General features: G+C 45.1%; 1 protein-coding gene and 1 long non-coding RNA gene across 2 annotated transcripts in view; one reads left to right on the forward strand and one right to left on the reverse strand.

Annotated features, from left to right (window-relative positions):
- The window catches only part of FGF2 (fibroblast growth factor 2), a 67652-nt gene extending 65187 nt beyond the window's left edge, over positions 1-2465 (reverse strand). The window contains exon 1 of the mRNA XM_075929859.2: positions 1655-2465. Coding sequence (XP_075785974.2) covers positions 1655-2306 — 652 coding nt within the window. The 5' untranslated portion in view covers positions 2307-2465. The remainder of the gene's footprint in view (positions 1-1654) is intronic.
- On the forward strand, positions 1067-14500 carry LOC112546218 (uncharacterized). The gene is made up of 3 exons (XR_003089861.3): positions 1067-1480; positions 13654-13795; positions 14214-14500. It is a non-coding gene; the product is annotated as an uncharacterized LOC112546218 (long non-coding RNA).
- The last annotated feature ends 7715 nt before the right edge of the window (positions 14501-22215 follow it).

The following is a 22215-nucleotide window of genomic DNA, read 5'->3' on the forward strand; positions in this document are numbered from 1 at the left end:
TATGTGCACCAACACATGTGCAGATGTGCACCAGCAATAGAAATACATGCTGATGGCTCTAGGCATTGTGGGCGCTCTGCTAATCAGCTAAGAAGCATCTGAATCTCTCCTGAGTGTCCACACAAGTGCTCAGCTTACAGGCACTGGTCATGAGGTACATGTGAGTAGTGGCTCTGGGGCAAGTCTATTCGTTGACAACTATTACTGTACTTTGCTTGGCAATAAACCTGGCCTGGTGCCTTCGATCCTTATCTGATTTTGTGATCTTTGAGGGCTCTCTCTAATAGACAGGGGAACACACACACACACACACACAGCCAGGAGTTAGAATATAAGAACAGCCATACTAGGTCGGACCAAAGGTCCATCTAGCCCGGTATCCTGTCTGCCGAGAGTGGCCAATACCAGATCCCCTAGAAGGAGGGATCACAACAGGTAATCCTCCCGTGATCCCTCTCCTATCACCCACCTCCAGAGAAACAGAAGCTAGGGACACCATTCCTACCCATCCTGACTAACAGCCATTGATGGACCTAACCTCCATGAATCTATCTAGCTCTTTTTTGAGCCCTGTTGAAGTTGTAGTCTTCACCACATCCTCTGGCAAGGAGTTCCATAGGTTGACTGAGCTGAGTGAAGAAAAACTTCCTTTTGTTTGTGTTAAACCTGCTACCTATTAATCAGGGTTTAGCACTGACTGAGTAGAAAACCTGCTAGGAACCCATCAGTAATGCTTGACTGACAACAAATACTGTCTAGGAGTTGGTTCAAAGTATTGTACACTTGTTTTTACTGTCTTTTGATCCAAGTTTATATTAGGGATGTGAAAGTGTAACCATTTACATCAGTTAATGTGCAGGGTTACACACAGACCCTCACCCATGCTGTTGCCTCTATATGATTTTCAGTGGTTACACGATTACATAATTAGATGCATTAACATCCCTAGTTTATACATGAAATTGAAAACCTTTTACAAACAGGTGCCCCACTCTTTTGGTTGAGGAAGAGAGCTTATGTGCTTTAATAGAGCCATAACCGTTAGTAAAGCAGACAAAGTATTTACCATCTACACTGAGATCATCTCCTGTTAGGAACCGTAAACTTCACTCTCAATGAACTAGGCAAGTGGCGTTCTATCCATTTTGGAGACAGGGGAAAAGTCGGGTATAGGCAAGAACGTTTTCCTATGCTTGAATAGGATGGGGAGCATTCTAGTTAAACTCCTGGCTACAGTTTGCAGTTGAGGCACCCAGGCAGCTAACCAGCCTTAAAGCGTCACAATCCTGAATGAAGCTCCTCTGCACTGACTGCGAAGTCATGGTTATGACTGTCCCCAATCCTGATCACACACCGGGAGATTTTTCTCATGTGAAGAAGCCCAGAAAGGCCGAGTGATTAGCCCCCGATCGCACAGCAGGTGGGGGCCCAAAGCAGGAGAGCACTCAGGCCCTCGACCCCACCCCCCGATGGCTCGAAGGTAACAGGCACAGGTTGGATACCTGGGGCGCTGTCCTGCCCCCACTAAGCGGGACGCGAGCGCTTGCCATTGTTTTCAAGGGAGCCAGGAGTGCCCCCTCCGGGAGGAGTTGGGGCTCGGCGGGGCCTGCCCCGAAGCCGTGCCCAGGTGGGAGGGGAAGAGGCTGGTACTCACTGTGCGGGTCGCTCTTCTCTCGGACTCCGTCCACTCTGCCGTCCGGGTTGATGCGGAGGAAGAAGCCCCCGTTTTTGCAGTACAGTCGCTTGGGGTCCTTGAAGTGCCCCGGCGGGAAGGTGCCGCTGCCCCCGTCGTCGGGCAGCGTGGTGATGCTCCCCGCCGCCATCCGCCCCGCCGCGGGGTCCCGGGCCGGGGAGACCCCCTGGTGCCCGGCCCCCCTGCCGCGGCCGCCCAGCCTCGCCCCCTGCCGGCTTCGCCCTTCGCCGCGCCCGCCCAGCCTCGCCCCTGCCGGTGGGGGCCCGGCCCCTCCTCTCCGCGCCCGACGCCCCGGCCCTGCCGCCTCCGCGCGGGAAGCGGCTCCCGGCTGCCCGGCGGGGCTGAGGGTGCTGCGCAACGCCCGGGCGCCGCGAGCCCGTGGGCCGGCCAAGGTGCGGGAACGAGCGTCGCCCGGCTGTCGCGGCGGGCCAGGGGCAAGCGCCGCTCTCAGCCACTTGTTTGTGCGCCTCGGCCTCCCGCTGCTGCTCCGCCCCCTGCCCGGCGCTGGGGGCTCGCTGGGCCGCTCCGCTGCCTGGCCGGGGGGACTGGGAGCCTCCTGCTGCGCCTGCTGGAGAAACTGGCAGCAGAGCCGGAGGAGCGGTTCCCTCCCCATCCACCCTGCCCGGCCCTGCCTCCCCTGGCCGCACAGCCAGCCTCCTGTCTGCCTCCCCGCCCGCTCCCTCGCCTGGAGTGCGCAGGGAAAGTCCCCTTCCCGACCCTCTGCCGGCTGCAGGGCAACAGCATCCGCGCGCTTTCACAAACTGGTCGTAGACAGAGCGAGTCTGGGGCAGCTGGCGCCGCAGAAAGGAGCCAGCTGGGGCTGTGTCACTTTTTAGGCACTATACCAACCCTTTTTTCATTTGCTCTTCTGGAGGGGGGGTTGTAGACGACGGTTAAGGGGGGGTATTAAAGCTAGTGGGGGCATGAGGAAGATCTTCATTTCACACCCTAGGACCTGCACTTCGGGGCAGGAATAAATTGAATCGTCTCTGCTCCAGTGCCAGGAAAACAGCAACTCCCACCTCCCAGTCTAAATTGCCTAGTAGGGATGTTAAATTTCAAACAATCAGCTAAACCAGTACTAAAGCAAAAGTCTATCAACTACTGGATTAGTAGATAAGGGGAGGGGAGTGCTTGTTATCCTAGTGATAGAAATGTAGCCGTGTTAGTCGGGGGTAGTTGAAGCAAAATGCAGGACAATGTAGCACTTTAAAGACTAACAAGATGGTTTATTAGATGATGAGCTTTCGTGGGCCAGACCCACTTCCTCAGATAAAGCTCATCATCTAATAAACCATCTTGTTAGTCTTTAAAGTGCTACATTGTCCTGCATTCTGTTATCCTAGCTGCCTCTTGTTCTTACTAGATTTAAAAGGCAAAAGAGCAGCCCCTTTCCTTCCACCGCCTGTTGACAGGCCTGTCAGTAACACACAAGTGGATTATTTTTAAATCAAATTTTAAAGCAAGGCCCTCTAGACTCTCACATGGTAAATTAAAAAATTGACAGTATATACCTGGACTTGGAAAAATGATTGTAAAATGGATTTATCATCACTTGAATGGCTCTTTCACAGGTTCAGTGTTCTGCTAATAGATCAGGCAGGCTGTGTTATTTTTTAGTTAACTAGATCCTCTCCGGAAGAAGCAGAGCCCCATAACAGAGATAGGAAGAGGCAGGTGGATCCACATTAAGAGCCAGGCTCCGTCTACCTACATTGTAGCCTTCTTCTGGAAAAGTTTATGCAAATGAAGCTTGTGTAGAATAGCGCCATGCTTCATTTCCATATTTAGTTAGCTGTTTTTGCGCAAGAGGCTTTTGCGCAAAAAGGAGCTGTGTAGACAGCTCCTTTTTGCGCAAAACCCCCCTCTTGCGCAAGCCGTTCTTCATTTTTTCCAGGGAAAAGGCTCCTGCGCAAGAGGGGGTTTTTGGACAGAAGGGTTTTTTGCACAGAAAGGAGCTAGGTAGACAGCTCCTTTCTGCGCAAAAGCCTATTGCGCAAAAAGGGCTGCTCGTTAATTATGCAAATGAAGCATGGCAATATTCCACTCCATGCTTCATTTGCATAAGCTTTTCTGGAAGAAGGCTACAGTGTAGACGTAGCCCACTGTTGCCCCAGATTTTCAAGTGTCCTACACAACTCTACAGTCTAGGTATGGGTAAAGATGACTCTGCTGAAAGACACAATATTTCCTCTTCACTGGTGTGTGCATATCCAAGAATAAAAAGGCCAAATATTTCTCCTTTTGGGAATCAAGAAAGAGCAAAAATGTATACAAGATTTACAAGTAATAGGAATCTTTCCTTTGTGCAAAGCTGAATGATGAAAACTGTATGGCGGAAGAAAAGGAACAGACAAGTAAATCTTAGAGGAGCATTAGTTATGACTTATTGTGTTAGTAGAAGTGGCCCAACCTTAGAGTGTTTGCTAAATCCTCTCCTCCACTATTTCTGAAGAGCACAGTAAACAGTCAGAAAACACAGAATAAAACACTCTTCCTGTTATCAGTCTGCACCAGCAGGAAATATTGCCAGAAGATGACCCACAATTTGTTCCACTTGATCCACAGATCTGGGCTGCCAGAAGGGATCCTCATAACACAATATTCCTCTCTGTCAGGACATTATAAACCAAGTTCATACCTCAAGGAAAAAACATTTGATAGCTATGCAAACATATATTCGTTACCTTTCCAGGAAAATGAGGGCTAAGGGACAATTGTTCTACCCCAATTCAACAAATAAGGCAGTCAGACAAATGGTTGACTACTTTCAACAAAAATACTATATTTATGTTTAAAAAGTGATTTTCTCCCACCCCAGCAATGCCAAACTACAAGCCTCTCCATCACTGCTACTCAATACCAAACAATGTCCAGTTTGATATTGTATTAAAATCTATTGCAAATATAGCTGCCTCTTGACAGTTATATAATTCTAGTAAGACGAATAGCCAAATCACTTACTTTAATGTGCACATAAATCAGTGTCATGCATTGCATTAGCTTTTCGTTTTAGACAAGGACCACCCCAAACCAAGCATCTAGAATTGGTGGTACAATTCCCATTGCTCCTCCATATTGGATTTATCTGTCAATGTGATAGAAGTAATTCTTTCTGTATTATCTAACTATACAACAATTGCCATGTGCTTGTATTTTAAATATTGCATGTATAAACATAACATCTACAATATTTGATTTTATAAATATCATAAGTACAACTGTTCAAGCCTGTGGGGCTGTGGCCAAGTCTTGTTGGTTTCTTGGAGAGGAGCGCAAAACATTTTCTCTATGTAATTTATACAACTGTCAACTTCTGTCCAAAGGCCAGAGTCTGGAGACAGCCAAAATGTGATTTTTCCCTAATACTGTCCAGTCAATGACCTCATGCCTGACCTGGAATAGTCACCCTACAAGGGTGTAAGAAGTTTCATCTTCTTGATTGCTTGGACCACCTAGTTCTTGTTCTCTTCCTAAGCAGAAACTATGTGCTATTACACAAGAGCTAGTATTAAGTTAATAGTTAAGATAAAATCGAAGTGAACAATTTGTTACTACAGCTGTGAACAAGAGGGTGTGTAGGAAGAAGTTGTCCACTCTGGCACTCTTAAACAGCCCTTTGATTACGGAACATGATCCTTTCAGTAAAGATCTCTGAAAAAGCTAACCTGGACATTGTTATTTTCATGACAATCCATTGCTAATTATAAAGATTTACTTATCTCACATGTATTGTGCAGCAAGGAACAAAAATCTATGAACCTTGGTTCCTTTTCCTTACACAAATTTGGAATTCCATATAAAGTTCCCATCACTAAGAGATAACAGCAGACTATCTAGTTTGGTTGGTTTCTCCTTCCCTGATGAGACTTTAGAACACTTTTTCTTCCTATATCAACTCAACTAAGTCACTATAGTGACAAAAGTACATGTCACTGAAGCCAATGATGTCAGCTACCTGCACTGGCAATTTAGAAATTTATTGTGCCATGCCTTTTGCAAGTGAGTCTGAACTGTTGAAGCAAACGCCTTACTTAGTTTACGCGGCTAAACAGACAGTTTTATTGGCCAATAAAAGCAAAGTGAGCCAAACGTGGTCTTAGCAAAGCCGGGCCCAGTAAGGCTGCTTAATACAATTAATTCTAGTATCTTTATACCCTTAACCAAACAGTCTGACGTCAGGGCATTCAATTACAGAAATAATTAATTAAACTAGGAAAAACAAAGCCTTATCAACAAGATGGCGGACAGGTACGAGGGAGTACCTTTCCTTTTTGAACCAGCCCAATTAACACATTCCAATAGCACATTTGTCTTGGCCTGGCGCATGGGGTGATAGAAAGTTCACTTTGGCCTACGTGCAAAGACAAAAAGCTGAAATGGTTTCTGTTATACAAGATGGCTTCTAGCTAAACATAAAATAGCTTCTACAGAGCTGAATTCGGGGACAATCCCCGGAATTTGCCCCTTTAGAGTATTACAGTTAGGCACAAAAAACATTAAGGTCACAAAACCCAGGCATTCAAAAGCTGTAAAATACCAGTGTTCCTGTTGCCTGGGTATAAACTTAATTTGGCCCCTTGTGTATTTGCATTATGACCACATATTTTTCTGTATTGTCTCCCTGCCTCTTTTTGTGCTCATGCTAGATGGTGCTTAAAGAGCGGCTATTCAATATTTTGTGTTCTCTCTGTTCAGTACATAACCCTTAGCCTTGTATACTGTGCACTACTCAAACCCTGCTCTAAGGACAGAAATTCAGTTGCCTTACATGTTTTACCCTGGTCTTCACAAAGACTAATGAATTTATTTTCACAAACTTCCCTGCAAGATGAAAGAGTATTTGCTCCAATTTACAGAGTGGGAATGGCGGCACAGAGAAATTATAGTCAAAAGCATCCATTGATCTTGGATGCCCAATTTGGTGGTCCTAGTACCAGAGTTTTCAGAGTACAAAGCATTCTGTAGTAACTTACATGCTCAAAGCACAGCCCCCATTGACTTTCAGCCATGAGCGCTCAGCATTTTGGTGCTGAAGACAGACTGTCGGGCAGGGTCGGCAACCTTTTCAAATCGAAGAGCCAAACTACATCAAAATTCAGAACAAGTGGTCGACAAGAGCTGTATAAGAATGCCCATTTGCAGGACTGAAATATACAACTTAATATTATTGATAATCAACATGGTGATTAATAATAGCATAAATGCAACTACTCAGACTTTAATAGGACTTCTGCTGCAGTATCTTTTCACACGTCTTGAAGTTCACATCATAATGGGTCAAATCCAGCTTCATGCATGCATTCAGGGTGTCGTCTGTCAATCTCATGGCCAGGGGCTGGAGATGTAGGGGTGTAGGAGTCTGGGTTGCTGTGTATGAGGGGCTCAGGGCAGGGGCTGGGTTATGTGGAAAGTACACGAGGAAGGACAGTGTGTTGGGGAGGAGGGGAGAGGACAGTATGAGGAGCGGGGGCTGGATTACCTTACCTGGCTGAGCTGTTGCACTCAGGCAGCAGCAGCTGGACGAGAGGCGGGGCCAGGATTGCTGCAGCTGGATCATGGCCTCCCCTCCTATCTGTGTCACAGCAGAGGGGACAGTGCGCCACCAGCTCTTCCTGCGGCCAGATGGGGGATAGACAGGGGCCTGCCTGAGGATCAGGGCCAGGGACTGGATGCTGACCGATTGGGGCCTTCTTGGCCAGGCTGCCACGGGAGCAGCTCTACTACAGCCCCAGCCCAAGCTTCCAGCTGCAGTCCAGGTGGGAGCAGCCGGGCTGCCTCTGTGTGCCAGAGTTGGAGCTAGGTCACGGTGCAGTCCCAGAGCAAGCTGCCTGCCCTGGGAGCAGCCAGGCACCCACCACCAGCTTCCTACAGCTCCAGCCCAGGGTGGTGGGTGGGGGCGGCAGAAGCAGCACTATGGCCTGGGTAGTGCTAAGAACTGATGCCCTCAGCCCAGTCTCTTCTCTGGTGTGAAGCCATTCTCCCCCTCCCTTGCCCTGGCACCAATGGTGTCTGATAGCCCCACTGGGTGCAGAGACAGGCTGCGATGGGGAGGGGCAGTCTGGCCAAGAGAGAGGGTGCAGGAGCTGGCTGTGGTCTTGGTGTGTGTGTGAGGGAGGAGGGAGCAGATAGGAATATGAGGTCTGGGCATGAAAGGGTTTGGGGAGCACTGCTTCCCTATGCTCCATTGAGTGCAATTTGGAAAGCAGTGTGTGCGTGTGCTCTGCTGTTCTCCTGGGGGCTCTCCATCCCCCCAGCAGGAAGATAGCACTGGTACTCCAGCCTCTGTGAAGGGAAAGAGGTGGGCAGACTCAAACCCACAATCCCAGGCATTGGAAACTGATGCTTTATCCATTAGTCATCCTCTTCTATACCATTGGTGCCGACTTTATTAGCTATTAGCCAGGGGATAGAAATGGTGTCCCTGGCCTCTGTTTGTCAGAGGCTGTAGAGGGATGGCACAAGACAAATGGCTTGATCATTGTCTTCGGTCCACCCCCTCTGGGGCACCTGGTGCTGGCCACTGTCAGCAGACAGGCTACATGGACCTTTGGTCTGACCCAGTACTGCCATTCTTATGTTCTTATGACTTGGCCAGTTTAATCGTTGTCTTCATGGGAGCTCTCATCATTGCTCTGATACCAGCCTGTTGCTCACTCTTAAAAGCACCGCTCAGGTTTTAGCTAAGCGGCACCAGTTATGAACAAACCGTTGAAGCCATCAGAGGCAATGCCACACAGCAAGGAAACTAGCTCAGACATGTTGCTGCTGTTTTATTGAGTGTTCTTTCCTTGTTTACAAGCACAGGGCAGTGGGCACTGGGGCTGCTCCAGGCGGGAGCTCTCCAGTGACTGCAGCAGGATGTCAACCAGCTCCTGCAGTGCCTGTGAGGAACAGGGGTCCGGTGAGGTTTGCAGCCACAGTGCATGGGCCTGACACACACATGGGGGCAAGGCCAGGCTCAGCCCACAGGGCCCTGGTGCTGGGGGGTTCAGACTCTACTTCACTTCATCTGCATCAGAATTTCTAACATGGGTAAGGAGAATCATCATAGCAACCAGCACAGGCAGGTTGGACCTTGCCTCCTACGGCAGCCACTGCCTATCTCAGACTCTTCTGATCCCCCTGGTCACTGCCAGGACATTTCAACCCCCACTTCTCCTCAGGGGAACCACGGGAGATGACCCACACCCAGCTCCCAAAGTGCATTGGGGCCCATCCTCACCTCCCACACTGAGCCATAGAGGAAGAGGACTTGGGGCTGTGGCCACCGCTATTTATCATTCAGGCACTTCAATGGGTACCACTCCTTCTCACCAGCAACCAATAAAAGGTAATTCCCAGGATGCATGACAGTTTGACACCAGCCACCAGTACTTGTGCAGTCTGGCCTGGGAGGGGTGGGGAATGAGGAGGGGTGGGGTTACATTGGGCCAATGAGGCCCAAACTAGGCGTATGGGGTCCACTTGGGGGCTAGATGCGGATTGGTCAAGGCCAGCCCGAGATAACAGGTCCAGCTCTGCACCCCTCTAGAATGGGCTCAGAGGGGTTGAGATGACCCCAGAAGCAGGGCCTTGGTCTGGAAACAGCCTGGGTTGAATGTAGGGTTGAGCCAAGCCTGGCTGAGTCAGACAGCTCACTTGGGACCAGTGGGAGCTTGCTCCGATTTACCAATTCCAAACCCAGTGATCATTGCCCTCTTGCCTCTAAGCAGAGGCACTTACCCTGCCTGCTTTGTGTAAAACTGGTGAAATGCCAGCTCTAAGAGGCTGGGAAATATGCATTTTTCCATTTTAATAGGCATGAGGTTCAGGATTATGACAATTAAATCAAGAGCTGCATTAATCCCAAATACTGAACTGCACAGTATTACACAGTTCAGAATTCTGCTTCCTTGATAAGTGATATTCTCCCAAAGGCATTTTCCCATTTTCCAGTGAAATCACCTCATCTCTGTGGTCAGTTGCCATTATGCTATCGGCTTACACACAGGTCTAGGCATTCTCTGAAGAATGTCCATGACCAAAACTTTATGTGGCTGCTAACAGGTGTAACCTTGTTTTTGTATGACTATAAAGCACCACACACACACACACACACACACACACACCCCTACCTAAATAAACATGAAAACAGTAAAGTTTTTTAAAGTTTTATCTACTCACTGTTTGTCTTCCCCTCTACTTCTACCTCTTCTACTTTCCCTTATTTATTCTTGGATCTGGACTTACTATACTCCAATCATCTGAAGAAGTGGTTTTTGCCCACGAAAGCTCATGATACCATACATGTTTTGTTAGTCTTTAAAGTGCTACTAGACAATTTGTTGTTTTTTTAGTCAAGTTGTGTTTTGCCTTCTCTTGCTAATCTCCATCAGCAGTTGTACATGTTATAAGATTCTACTAAATTTGGCCTCTACTTACAGGTCATTTTTACGTGAACATCAAAATATTTATTTTGCCTCAGTGCTTTTTGCTGTGATGGGAAAACACCAGCAATAGCCAGTCCATGCATTTTCCCCTGACTTAATGACTTTCCTATTTTACTCAAGTTTTCTATCTATCTTTTAAAAAAAAAATAGCACTGAAGAGATTTGATCCATTACTTGTGTTCATAAAAATAAAAAAAAGATTTGTAATGTCTAGATAGGGTCTCAACTTAGGAAAACAAACTGTTATAAGAGGTTGCTAAGTGTAAGTGACTTGCCCGCCGTCACGTAGGAGCTCTACAGCAAGGCTGACACACAATACTTTTCAAGGCAGCATTCAACTGTTTTAACCACAAGACCATTCTTTTCTCTTACTGCAGTCCCCTGCCTCATTCATTACATGTCTTTCAACTTCTGTAAAGCAATGGTATTACAGATAGTCCCATATCTGATACCCCACAGTGCTGTCTGATTCCGTGTACAGAATGGATATGCATTGAATAATAAAGGATACTATCAATGTATACATACAAGGAGAGGCTACATTAAGACAGCACAGGAAACCTTCATCCTAGTTCTTCCTAGCTTTTGAATGTTTCCCTTTCACAAATGTATTGCTTGTTTAACCTAGTTTTTATATGCCATTTAGGTTTTAATGAAAACCCAACTGAAAAACCCAGAAATTCCATCATGTTGTGTCATACTGACATTCACAGGGGTCATTTGCAGGGTTGGAGCTTTAGACCCACAACACAGCCTACCATCACTTGAGTCCGTGGCATAAATGATACCAGGATATTGCCCTCTGTGTGATCCTGGACTATGGTGGGAGTTTGGGAGTGGAGGGGGAGAGAACTGGAGGAGACATTTGCCAATGGTTTTGCAGTTATTTGTTGACAATGGAATGGTGAAACTCAAACCTTGGAAACTCCGGGCTTTGAAGTAGAGCTTACTCTAGTGAATAGACTTCTTGATTTCTGCTTCCCACTACACTTGAGCCTGTATGTCCCATCCCTTCTAATTTGATCCCCTCCCTTCTCTGCCCAGCCATTCCCAGTCTCCTCCCTTCCCCTTCCCACCATAAGCTCATTGTACCCAGTGGCCTTGGCTAACCCATCCGTTCCCTTTTACAATCTGTCTCTACTTAGAGGGCATGTCTACACTAGGAAATTTTGGGAGTTTCCAAAATAAGCTTATTCTCCCAAGGAAAGCTGGAGTTATTTCAAAATAACCAGCCCCTTAATTCGAAATAGCAGCCTTGGCAGTGTGAACATACTGCTTATTTCAAAATAAGGGGAGTTATAGTGAAATAACTCCCTAGTGAAGACCAGAGCTAAAAGAGGCTTCCTTAGTTGTACTCCCACCCTGATATCATTGTTCCTTAGTCATCTCCACTTCTACCTTACCTCACTGGTTCCTTGTCTCCTTGACCATCAGATCCTAGTCTCTTGTACTGAGTCATCTGATGTCAATCTACTCTCCCTGCCTGCTCAAAACCCACTGGCTCCCAGTCCCTCCTATCCTCATTCCCTTACCCAATTCCCAATCCCTACTTTCTTTACTCAGCCAATCCACCTCTCTTCCCCCACTCCAGCCTGCAGTTCCAAACATATTCCTGGCCCCTTCCTACCTTCTTGCCCCAGTCTAGTTTTCCCAACCCCTTCCAGCTTTTATTCTATTTACATTCATAGAAGGTAGCCTCCCCTAAGTTTCCTGGGCACCAGCAGTGGGTCACAGACCTGGTTGCCAGCATCAGGTTTTTATTTTTGGCGGTGCCCAGAACAGATCAAAGAGCCGTCCTGTCCATACAACAATCTGGGGGAGCCCCTGTGCTTGAGGGGTGGGGGCAGGGTGGCCTGTGGCACTAACAAGAGCCCTTGGGCCAGAATCAGTGAGCAACCCAGCCCCATCCCATCCCACCCCACCCCTCCAGCTCCTAGTGTCAGGGGGTGGAGGGAGAGAAGCTGGAAAGAGGTAGGACAGAGGCTGGTGGGTTCGGGAGGGGAGAGTGTGAAGCATCAGAGAAGGGGGCAGTGGGAGCCTCATGCAGGCTGTACTTTGAGAAACCGGTTTACTGGCCGTGCTGGTTCATTTATTTACCAGCACCACAGCCATGGAGCCTCGAGGCTCCTATTGGCTCTGTTTTGCCATCTGCAGCCAAGGGGTCTCTTCGCTGCAAATGGCAAAACAGAGCCAATGGCAGCCACAAGGCTCCATGGCCGTAGCGCCGGTAAATAAACCGGCGCAGCCAGTTAACAGGTTTCTCAAAGTGGTTTTGTGGCCCACTGAGAAATACAGCTTTACACCCAGAGTAACTTATCAAGCAAGTTATTTATTGTGCAGAGCGAGGAAGTGGCAGTAAAAACAGTCTAAGAATTTGATAGACAAGATGCATCTCAACTTGGGATCTGTAAACAGTTAGTACAAAAATGAACTGGGCCTTTTTACACTTATGTTATGCCTGCACCAGTGTGTTCTATGCAAATCCAACTTTGAAAGTTACATTAACTTGAGTCTTCTTGAAGTCTTCATATTTAATAAGGTAGTCATTCATTGATCCAATTTATGACCCTTGCCATCTGATCAATCATTTTAGAAGTCTGAGCTACTATTGAAGACTTCCTGAACTAATTATCGTAGATGGTGAATTTGAATGTCAATTTAGCCTACTAAGTAGTTTGGTATTTTCTCCCCTTCCGATATGGTATTCCAACAGAAAGAGAAAAGCAAACAAATAAGGATATTCACCTCACTGGTATTAGTCTTGGCTTATGACATCAGTGTGTAGGATGCACAAAAATGTAGGGATCCAAGTTAGTCACAATCACCATTTGTGTGGGCCTAAGTAACCAAGAAAGCAGGATAAAAAGTAGGATATACTGAGATGCTTTATACAAGAGGGCAATAGTTTGAGTTGGAGATTGAAACAACTCCCAGGGTTTTATTTCAATTTATCAGTATGTGTCTTTGCGAGGCAATTGCTGGGGCCAATTTCCCCAAATACAGCAATAGGTGGGAGAAGGGGGCAGGAGGTAGTGTAGATGTGGCCAGAATTAGTGGATTATGGTGCACTAGCCAAACTATGTCTGCATTAAACATTTCAAGCAGGGGGACAGACAGACTTTCTGAGCCCCTGGGCACGGTGGGGGTGGAGGAGGCATGCCTTGCTCTGTGTTCCCAGAAGGGGCAGTGCCTTGGGCAGAAGAGGCACAATTGGGATCAGCCAGCCCTCAGAACTGCCCAAAGCACACAGCATGGCACTCTGGTGGAGATTTAGAGGGCTCAGGCTGCTACCACATCTGCTTCCAAAAGCTCTGAGGCCTTTAAAAAAAAACAAAGAAAAACAAACCCCACAAAGCAGACCCTGGGATAATTGCTCCTTCTCCCACTGTTGGAAGGCCTCGGGCCAACATCTGTTTATATGTACTAATGCAAGGAACTTGTTAATAAATTTTGAGCTTTGATTTAAAGGAGAAAATGATGAAACAGTTCGTTTATCTTGCTTAGGAATTAATCCAATTTCTTCCTCAGTCCTTTGCAGCTGCCAGAGCCTCTGACCTGTGGAGATGGTCTAGTGTTACTGTTTAAGGCGAAGTTGAAAGAGAAGTGTAGAGCCAGCTGCTATGCAAATACCTCCATCACTCCCCCATACTCCCAAAGTGGAAGTATGAAGGTAACTTCATCCTCTTCTCTGAAGACTTGGTAAATGGTCTATGTAGGCCACAGTGTCAGGATATTAGACAAAAGGTGGATGAAGTACTCTTATTGGGCCATCTTCTATTGAAGAGAGAAATTTTATTACACCAATAAAAGAGACCAGACCTCCTTGACCTTGTCTCTACATAGATTTCTTCAGCCATTTGGTAAATCACTACCAAGAAGGTCCAAACTGAACCCTCCACCATGGCCTCTGGGGAGTCTCTTTCTGGATGTGATTCTTATGGAATATAGGTTATTTCGTGTATGTAAAAGGTGCAGAAAATAGACAGCCCTCTAGAGCAGAGACTGAAATTTTTGTTTACAAAATTAGTATGGCTCAGGCAGCATCAGTGCAAGATTTTTTTTCATCCCTCTCCACTAATGTATTGCAGGTTGAACTGCTGTGTTTCAGAATCATCTGTCTTCATTAAAAATAGGATACAGAGTCCTGCACTAATACAGCAGCACTATTGAAAATTGCTGTGTTGGGACTATTACAGAATATTAAAAGGGACCACTCTGAAGAATGCAAAAAGGTAGTTCAATGTACTTTGAGTCTTTGGTCTCCCTACTGAGAATACTTGCAATCTAGTTTGTAACCATTAGAGTCATTACTGACAACTGAAATATTTGTATTTTCATGCTTACTTCAAAATATAAACATCTGGAACAATGAATAATTACAGATCTGTGTGGGCGGAAACAGTGGCATGCAACTACCCACACTAAAAGTAACCTTAATAAGCACTACAAAATCAGGGCTGTAACAATTCAAAATGGCGGCACCACTTTTTCCAACTAATATTTTAATTACATTTGTTCAAGAGTGATTCTGTATTTGTGAACTCTTAGCTAAGAATTCTTATTTTGGTAGGGGGCTTGGGGGCACTGGTAGATAGATTCTCGACACCTGGCAGAGCCAACCTCTCCCCCTTGAAGGACATCAAACTTCCATTAGGAAGTGGAAATGCAGTATCCCCTTAATCGAATGTTAGTTTTAAAGATAGTGCTGTGGTATAACCATGTTCTGCAGAAATCCAATTCATCAGCTCAACTTTATCGAATCTTTAATAAATCATGAGCAGGAAAATTTAGACTACGAGAAAATTTGGGTCTGTCTACACTGCAGAGTTTTTGGAAAAACGGCCATTTTTCTGAAAAAGCTTCACTTACATCCACACTGCAATTGCTTTTGGGAAAAAAAAATGAAAGAACAGAGGGGGTTTTCCAGCATTGGTAAACTTCTTTCTATGAGGAAGAAGCCTTTTTCCAAAAGAGCTCTTTTGGAAAAAGGCATGTGTGGATGGGGAAGAGAAAGCTTTTTTGAAAAAGGAAAAAGCACAGGTGCCCTGGTGGCCATTCCATCCATAGTAATCACAGCTTAAATGCGATTTACTGATAGTGTCAAAGAGCAGATCGCTTTTTTGATGTGCTTTAGCAGTGTGGACGCGCTCTTCCAGAAGAAGTTTTTGTGGAAGATCTCTTCCGGAAAAGCTTCTTACAAAAGACTCCTGGGGGCTACGTCTACACTGGCCCCTTTTCCGAAAGGGGCATGCTAATTTTAAACTTCAGAATAGGGAAATCCGCGGGGGATTTAAATATCCCCCGCGGGATTTAAATAAAGATGTCCGCCGCTTTTTTCCGGCTTGTAGATAAGCCGGAAAAAAACGTCTAGACTGGCCCGATCCTCCGGAATAAAGCCCTATTCCGGAGGATCTCTTATTCCTACTTTGAAGGAATAAGAGATCCTCCGGAATAGGGCTTTATTCCGGAGGATCGGGCCAGTCTAGACTTTTTTTCCGGCTTATCTACAAGCCGGAAAAAAGCGGCGGACATCTTTATTTAAATCCCGCGGGGGATATTTAAATCCCCCGCGGATTTCCCTATTCTGAAGTTTAAAATTAGCATGCTCCTTTCGGAAAAGGGGCCAGTGTAGACGTAGCCCTGCAGTCTAGACATAGCCTTTGAGTCTCTGAGCCTTTGAGCCCCATAGCTCTCCTACAAAGTTGTTCCTCTAGGTAGACATTCATCCAATCAAGTTTTCAACAAACTCATTCTCTTGTGAATAGATGTAACCATTTACCCAGTATCAGAAGAATTAGGCAAAGCAAGATTTTTTATTCTCAGTCATGACAGTTATTTTCAATACTGTGCTAGGATTCTCTACTATTTTCAGTAGCTGGTGACTGCAAGATTAGAAGAGCAGACACCAGACAGCAAACTATGGCTTAAAAAAAAATCTACTATAAAGCTAAGGGTCAAATAGCCAACACTCTCTCTCCCCACCCCATAGAAGTCAGGAGGCTGGGGAAAATGTAAACTAGCAGAAGAGTTTTAACATAGCAACCAGGAGGTTTTGGAATGGAAGAACATAGAACGTGCTCCTTCTACCATCCAGAATGAGGGACAGTGAGACCTTCTAATTTACTATATGCCTAGTAGTCAGATCTCTCAAGCTGGGCCCAGGGATATTCTAGTACAAATCCTAGCATCAAAGAGAAATCAGAGGTTGACTTTTCATTTGTTTATTTTCCTTGACTCGACCACTATCTTCCGTATGTGGATGTGACTATTAGTTTGTCTTATGACTATTAGTTTCTACATACTATGTCTGGGTATGTGGAGGCAGGAAGGATACTGATGATAGAAAGTACATTAGAATTTGGAGAGAAGTAAAGAGACACAAAATATACACTGAAAGAAACAAGAGAAGCAACACCAGGAGAAAGTGGAATGACATCAAGGAGGAGAAGGAGAGTAGCTAAAGACAGGGAAGTAGGCAGTTGAGTTAGTCAAAAACAAAACCTCACAAATATAAACACTAATCAAAGAGTATTAGATAATTTATCCAAATTCATATATTTTGTGGTTTTAAACCAACTCTGTTGAATACTATCCAAAAATTTAGATTTGTGGAGTCACTCAAAATATCTGAGTATTTATCCAACCTCAGTAAGTTCCATTTTACAGAGATTTTAAAATATAGATGTTCATGTCTTCCTGGACTTTACCCTAGCAAATGGGGTCTGGTCTACTTGTCCTGTCCTTCCAGAGTTCTCTGTTCATGCCATGCTCTCTGTCATCCTACATGTTAAACATGACTGTCTTAGGATCTCTTGCCACTTCTTCTCAGATTGGCATCTGTCTTTTTCCTTCAGTCCTGATTCATGGGACTCTTACCCATCTGGTTGTTAGGACTGCACTTTACATTACCAAGTCATCTGAGCCCATATTCCCCCATTTTATATGTAGGTGTCTTTCAGAAAGTCTTTGAGGCTATGGCTACACTATAGACTTCTTGCGCAAAAAGCTTTTTGCAGAAGAGACCTTCTGCAAACAGTTCTTGCACAAGAGTGCAGCCACACTGCATGGACGCTCTCTCAAAAGGAAACTCTGATTGTTATGTACAGAATGGCCACCAGGGCACCTGAGCTTTTTTTGATTGCCTTTTTCTGTGCAAAAAACTCCTGTTTCCTGTCCACACACACCTTTTTGCACAAGAGCTCTTACGCAAAAAGGAGTTAATCCTCGTAGAAGGAGGACTACCAACATTGGAAAAATCCCTCTTGTTCTTCAGGTTTTTGCACAAGAACAATTTGTGTGGACGCACTACAAGTTTTTGCGGAAAAATGACCATTTTTGCACAAAAGCTCTGTAGGATAGACCTAGCCTAAATGTATACATTCCTCACATGGTGTCATGATGCACTACATCTGCATTTCCATGGAACAGATTATTTTCTCAGGCTTCTTTGTTGCCTAAGACTTCGCACCATATAGTAAGACTGGAGGCACCAATTTTTAGACTTTCCCTTTTTCAATTTTATTTGCATGTTTCTCGGTCACATTTTATACCATATAAATGAGCCAAACATTTATCCATCCTAGCTCTAATTTAGTCTTTTCCCCCATATTCGGAGATCTAGATACTTAAATACAAACCGGAAAACTGTTTAACTGAAACGCACAGGCATTTAATGTAAGATGGTAGATTTTAAGGGGAACAGGTTGCTTTCCATGCTGTAGAAAACAAGAGTTCAAAAGTCTTTACGTGTAAATAGTTACATAGGGTACCTCAATTTTTGGATGTCCAGTTCCAGGGGCCTAATTTTCAAAAGATGCAGAATGCTTATGCAGTGCAAGTCTTACCCCTTTAAGACAGTGGTTCTCAAACTTTGACCTGCAGCCCACCCCACTCAAAGCAAACCTTTCTCTGGACCATCAGCCAACCACTCATGACAATGAAATGCCTTTGCTCATCTCTAAATACCTTAAATACTACATTATTCATATTAGGCTCCTAGAGCTATTACATAAGGGGCATATGTGACTGGTAAGAAAGGAAATATTTACTTTGATAGTGATTACAGATTAAGCTTTAACTTAACACTTTAACTTTATTTGAAAAACAAAGGTTGGTAAACCAACATGGCATAATAAAATGTTAATTTATGTCCAAAATAAAAGGTTTCAAAGTGGTCTTTATTTATGGCAAGGGTGGGGAAACTTTTTCGGAGTCGGGGGCAACCTACCCCCCCCCAAAAAAAAGTCCATCAGGGACCCCCCCCCCCCCCACACACACACACACAAAGGCAATTGCCCAAAAAATCCCAACCCCAACCCTTACTGATATGTCTCTCAACAGAAGCACCTCACTTGCCTGGTGCACCAGACCCATAGGCAGGGACAGTTGGAAAGGAAGTACTGTAGGAAGACCAAGGTTCAAGGCTTCCCACAAGCCAGAATAATTGTTCTGGAGTTACTGGATTTTGTGAGCCCCCCCTAGGCTCTGGGGTGGAGCCAAAATTAGGGGTTCAGTGTGTGGGAGGGAGCTGCCAGGGGAGAGGGATGGAGTACAGGAAGTGTGGGTGGGGGGGGCGGTCTGAGTGAGAGGTAGGGTGTTTGAGTGGAAGTCTGGACAGGAGGGAGGGAGCAGGTTGAGGGTGGTGGTGGGGGGGGGGGTTTGGTCAGGGGGAGGGGTACAGGGTGACTGGCCAGGAGGGAGGGTATAAGAGCTGTCTGGGGGTCAGTGTTCCCTTCAACTCTTCCATCCATTAACAAATTTTTTTTCTTTCCATGTACAGAATAAATTTGATGTGTGAATGTGCACCACCAGTAGAAACAACACACCTAACTGGACAGTATGGCTACATCTACACTGGCCCCAAATTCCGGAAAAGGGATGCAAAGCAGGTAAGTCAGAAAAGGGAAATCCGCTGGGGATTTAAATATCCCCCGCGGATTTAAATAAACATGTCCGCCACTTTTTTCCGGCTTGGGGAAAAGCCGGAAAAAAGCGTCTAGACTGGCGCAATCCTCCGGAATAAAGCCCTTTTCCGGAGGATCTCTTATTCCTACCTGAAAGATATCTAGACGCTTTTTTCCGGCTTTTCCCCAAGCCGGAAAAAAAGCGGTGGCCATGTTTATTTAAATCCGCGGGGGATATTTAAATCCCCCGTGGATTTCCCTATTCTGACTTACCTGCTTTGCATCCCTTTTCCGGAATTTGGGGCCAGTGTAGACGTAGCCTATCTGAATCTTTGAATCTGAATCTTTTGAGTGTCCACACAAGCACCCAGCTCGCAGGGAACACTGCTGGCGGGCGGGGGGGCCGGGGGGGGGGGGGGAAAGATGCTTAATCAGGCTTTGCACTCCCCTGCTGCTCCCAGGAACTGCCTCCCACTGCTCCCAATGGCCTCAAGTCCAGCCAGTGAGAGCAGTGGGGAAAGCCTCCAGGTAGCTTATCTGTGTGCTGCCATTCCCCCAACCAGGACAAGGGGGAATGAATGGCAGTAAGGTTTGGGGCTTTCAACCTCAACCCCCAGCAGGAAGCTGGTTCTAGAGCTCCAACCTTGTAGAGGAGAGGAGGCAGCAGGGCTGGAGCACCTGTGTGGGCTCCCTGCCTTGGGGTGGGAGGCTGAGCCTCCGCCCACTTGCAAGGTAGCTATGGACCATTAGTGAAAAGAATTTAGATTAATTGAATCATTAGATCACTCCTATCTAATGGCCCTGTCCTAAAAGGACTGGAGTTAAATTTTTCCCTATTAACAAGCAATGTTTGCTCTAATCTTTTCTATCCATGTGCAGAATAATTCTGTGCACTGAGGCCTGTGTGAATGTGCATCACCATTAGAAACAAAAAAACCAAACCAAAACAAAAAACCAAATAGCTATGGGTACTCTGCTAATCAGCTGGACAGCATTTGACTCTGAGTGGCTGCACAAATGGACATCTTACAGTGATCACTGACATGACTGGTTAGCAGCTAGTTGTAGAATTTAGGATGATCTACATAGCAAAGAGAGATAAATGCTTTTTTTTTTAAATGAAAACATGCATTCCAAAAAATCATTTGGTGATCAAAGAGATCATTCATTCAATACTACTTAAAACAGTAGTATTAACTTCATTAACAGTTTCTTAACTTCATTTTACACATTTCAACAAGACCAGTTTAGTTTGTGTGCTAGATCTCAACTAGATGAGTCCAGTAAACCAAGTTGCATGCCAGGAAAGATAATGGAGCAAGTAATAAAGGAATTATCATCTGCAAATACCTGGAATATAATAAGGTAATAGGTAACAGCCAGCATGGATTTGTAAAGAACAAATCATGTCAAACCAATCTGATACCTTTCTTTGATAGGATAACGAGTCTTGTGGATAAGGGAAAAGCGATGGACGTGGTATACCTAGACTTTAATAAGGCATTTGATATGGTCTCGCATGATCTTCTTATCAATAAGCTAGGCAAATGCAACTTACATGGGGCTACTATAAGGTGGGTGCATAACTGGCTGGATAATAACTACTCTGAGAATGGTTAACAAGTGGGGTTCTGCAGGAGTCTGTTATGTGACCAGGTCTGTTCAACATTTTCATCAATTTAGATATTAGCATAGAGAGTATGCTTATTAAGTTTGCAGAGGATACCAAGCTGGGCGGGGTTGTAACGGCTTTGGAGGATAGGATCAGAATTCAAAATGATCTGGACAAACTGGAGAAATGGTCTGAGATCAATAAGATGAAGTTTAATAAGGACAAATGCAAAGTATTCCACTGTGAAATGGATTGTTCCTTATTAACACAGAATGGGAAGCAACTGTGTAAGAAGGAGTACAGCAGAAAGGGATCTGGCGGTCATAGTGGACCACAAGGTAAATATGAATCAGTGAGATGCTGTTGCAAAAAAAAAAAAAAAAAAAAAAAGCAAACATGATTCTGGGATGCATTAACAGGAATGTTGTGAGCAAGAGACAAAAGTTATTCTTCCGCTCTACGCTGCGCTGATTAGGCCTCAATTGCAGTATCGTGTCCAGTTCTGGGCACCACATTTCAAGAAAGATGTGGAGAAATTAGAGAAGGTCCAGAGAAGAGCAACAAGAATGATTAAAGGTCTAGAGAACATGTCCTATGAAGGAAGGCTGAAAGAATTGGTAAAACAAACAAACAAACAAAAAAAGGCAGTCATGTAGCACTTTGAAGACTAACAAGATGGTTTATTAGGTGATGAGCTTTCGCGGGCAGACCCACTTCAGATTGTATTCTGAAAGTGAAGTGGCATGACCATTATATAACTGAGGGATACAATGAAGAAGTAAACAAATCAGCTATATAGAATAGAAGGTCGGGACAAGGGGAGGAGGAAGAGACAAGGAAGGAGGAAATTGCTTATTGTAAGAGTAAATTAAGTGACTAATCTGGAGTTACTATGAATATCAAAAGGTGGAGAGGCTGTCTTTGTAATGTGTAAGGTAATTATCTAAATTAAGGCCCATTCGCAATGTGTTGAATTCCATTTCAACCAGAAAGGACACTGTCTCAACGACTTAATCACCTGCATCAAAAGCCTTTTAAATCTGCACTTGAAAGGGAATCCTCTGAACTGTCATTCATGCTAAAATTTGACACTCTACACTTGAGTCTCAACAAAGACTCTGGCTATCTCACCCATTACAAAGATAGCTTCCCTAATTATCACCTCTAATACCATTAACTCACAGACATTTACCTTTCCCCACCTCTAATACCATTAGCTCACAGACATCTACCTTCTCCCCCTCCCCCCACATCTCCCCTCTGTTCTGAAATTTGATTTGTTCTTGTCATACGTGTTCATCATTTTTTTAACTGTATCCTTTGGTATATATGGTTGTGACAATTTTCTTCCACTATTTGATCTGAGGAAGTGGGTCTGGCCCACGAAAGCTCATCATCTAATAAACCATCTTGTTAGTCCTGTATTTTGTTTCAGCTACAACAGACTAACACGGCTACATTTCTATCACTATTCAGCATAAATAAAAGCTCTGAAGTCTTTCCGACAGACCTATACTCTCCTATAGACAACCACCTAACCTCAGGAAGGTTCTAACTAATAACCACAGGACATAC

The sequence above is a fragment of the Pelodiscus sinensis genome, chromosome 4 (genome assembly GCF_052426305.1).
Source record: "Pelodiscus sinensis isolate ZL-2025 chromosome 4, ASM5242630v1, whole genome shotgun sequence".
Classification (NCBI taxonomy): domain Eukaryota; kingdom Metazoa; phylum Chordata; order Testudines; family Trionychidae; genus Pelodiscus; species Pelodiscus sinensis.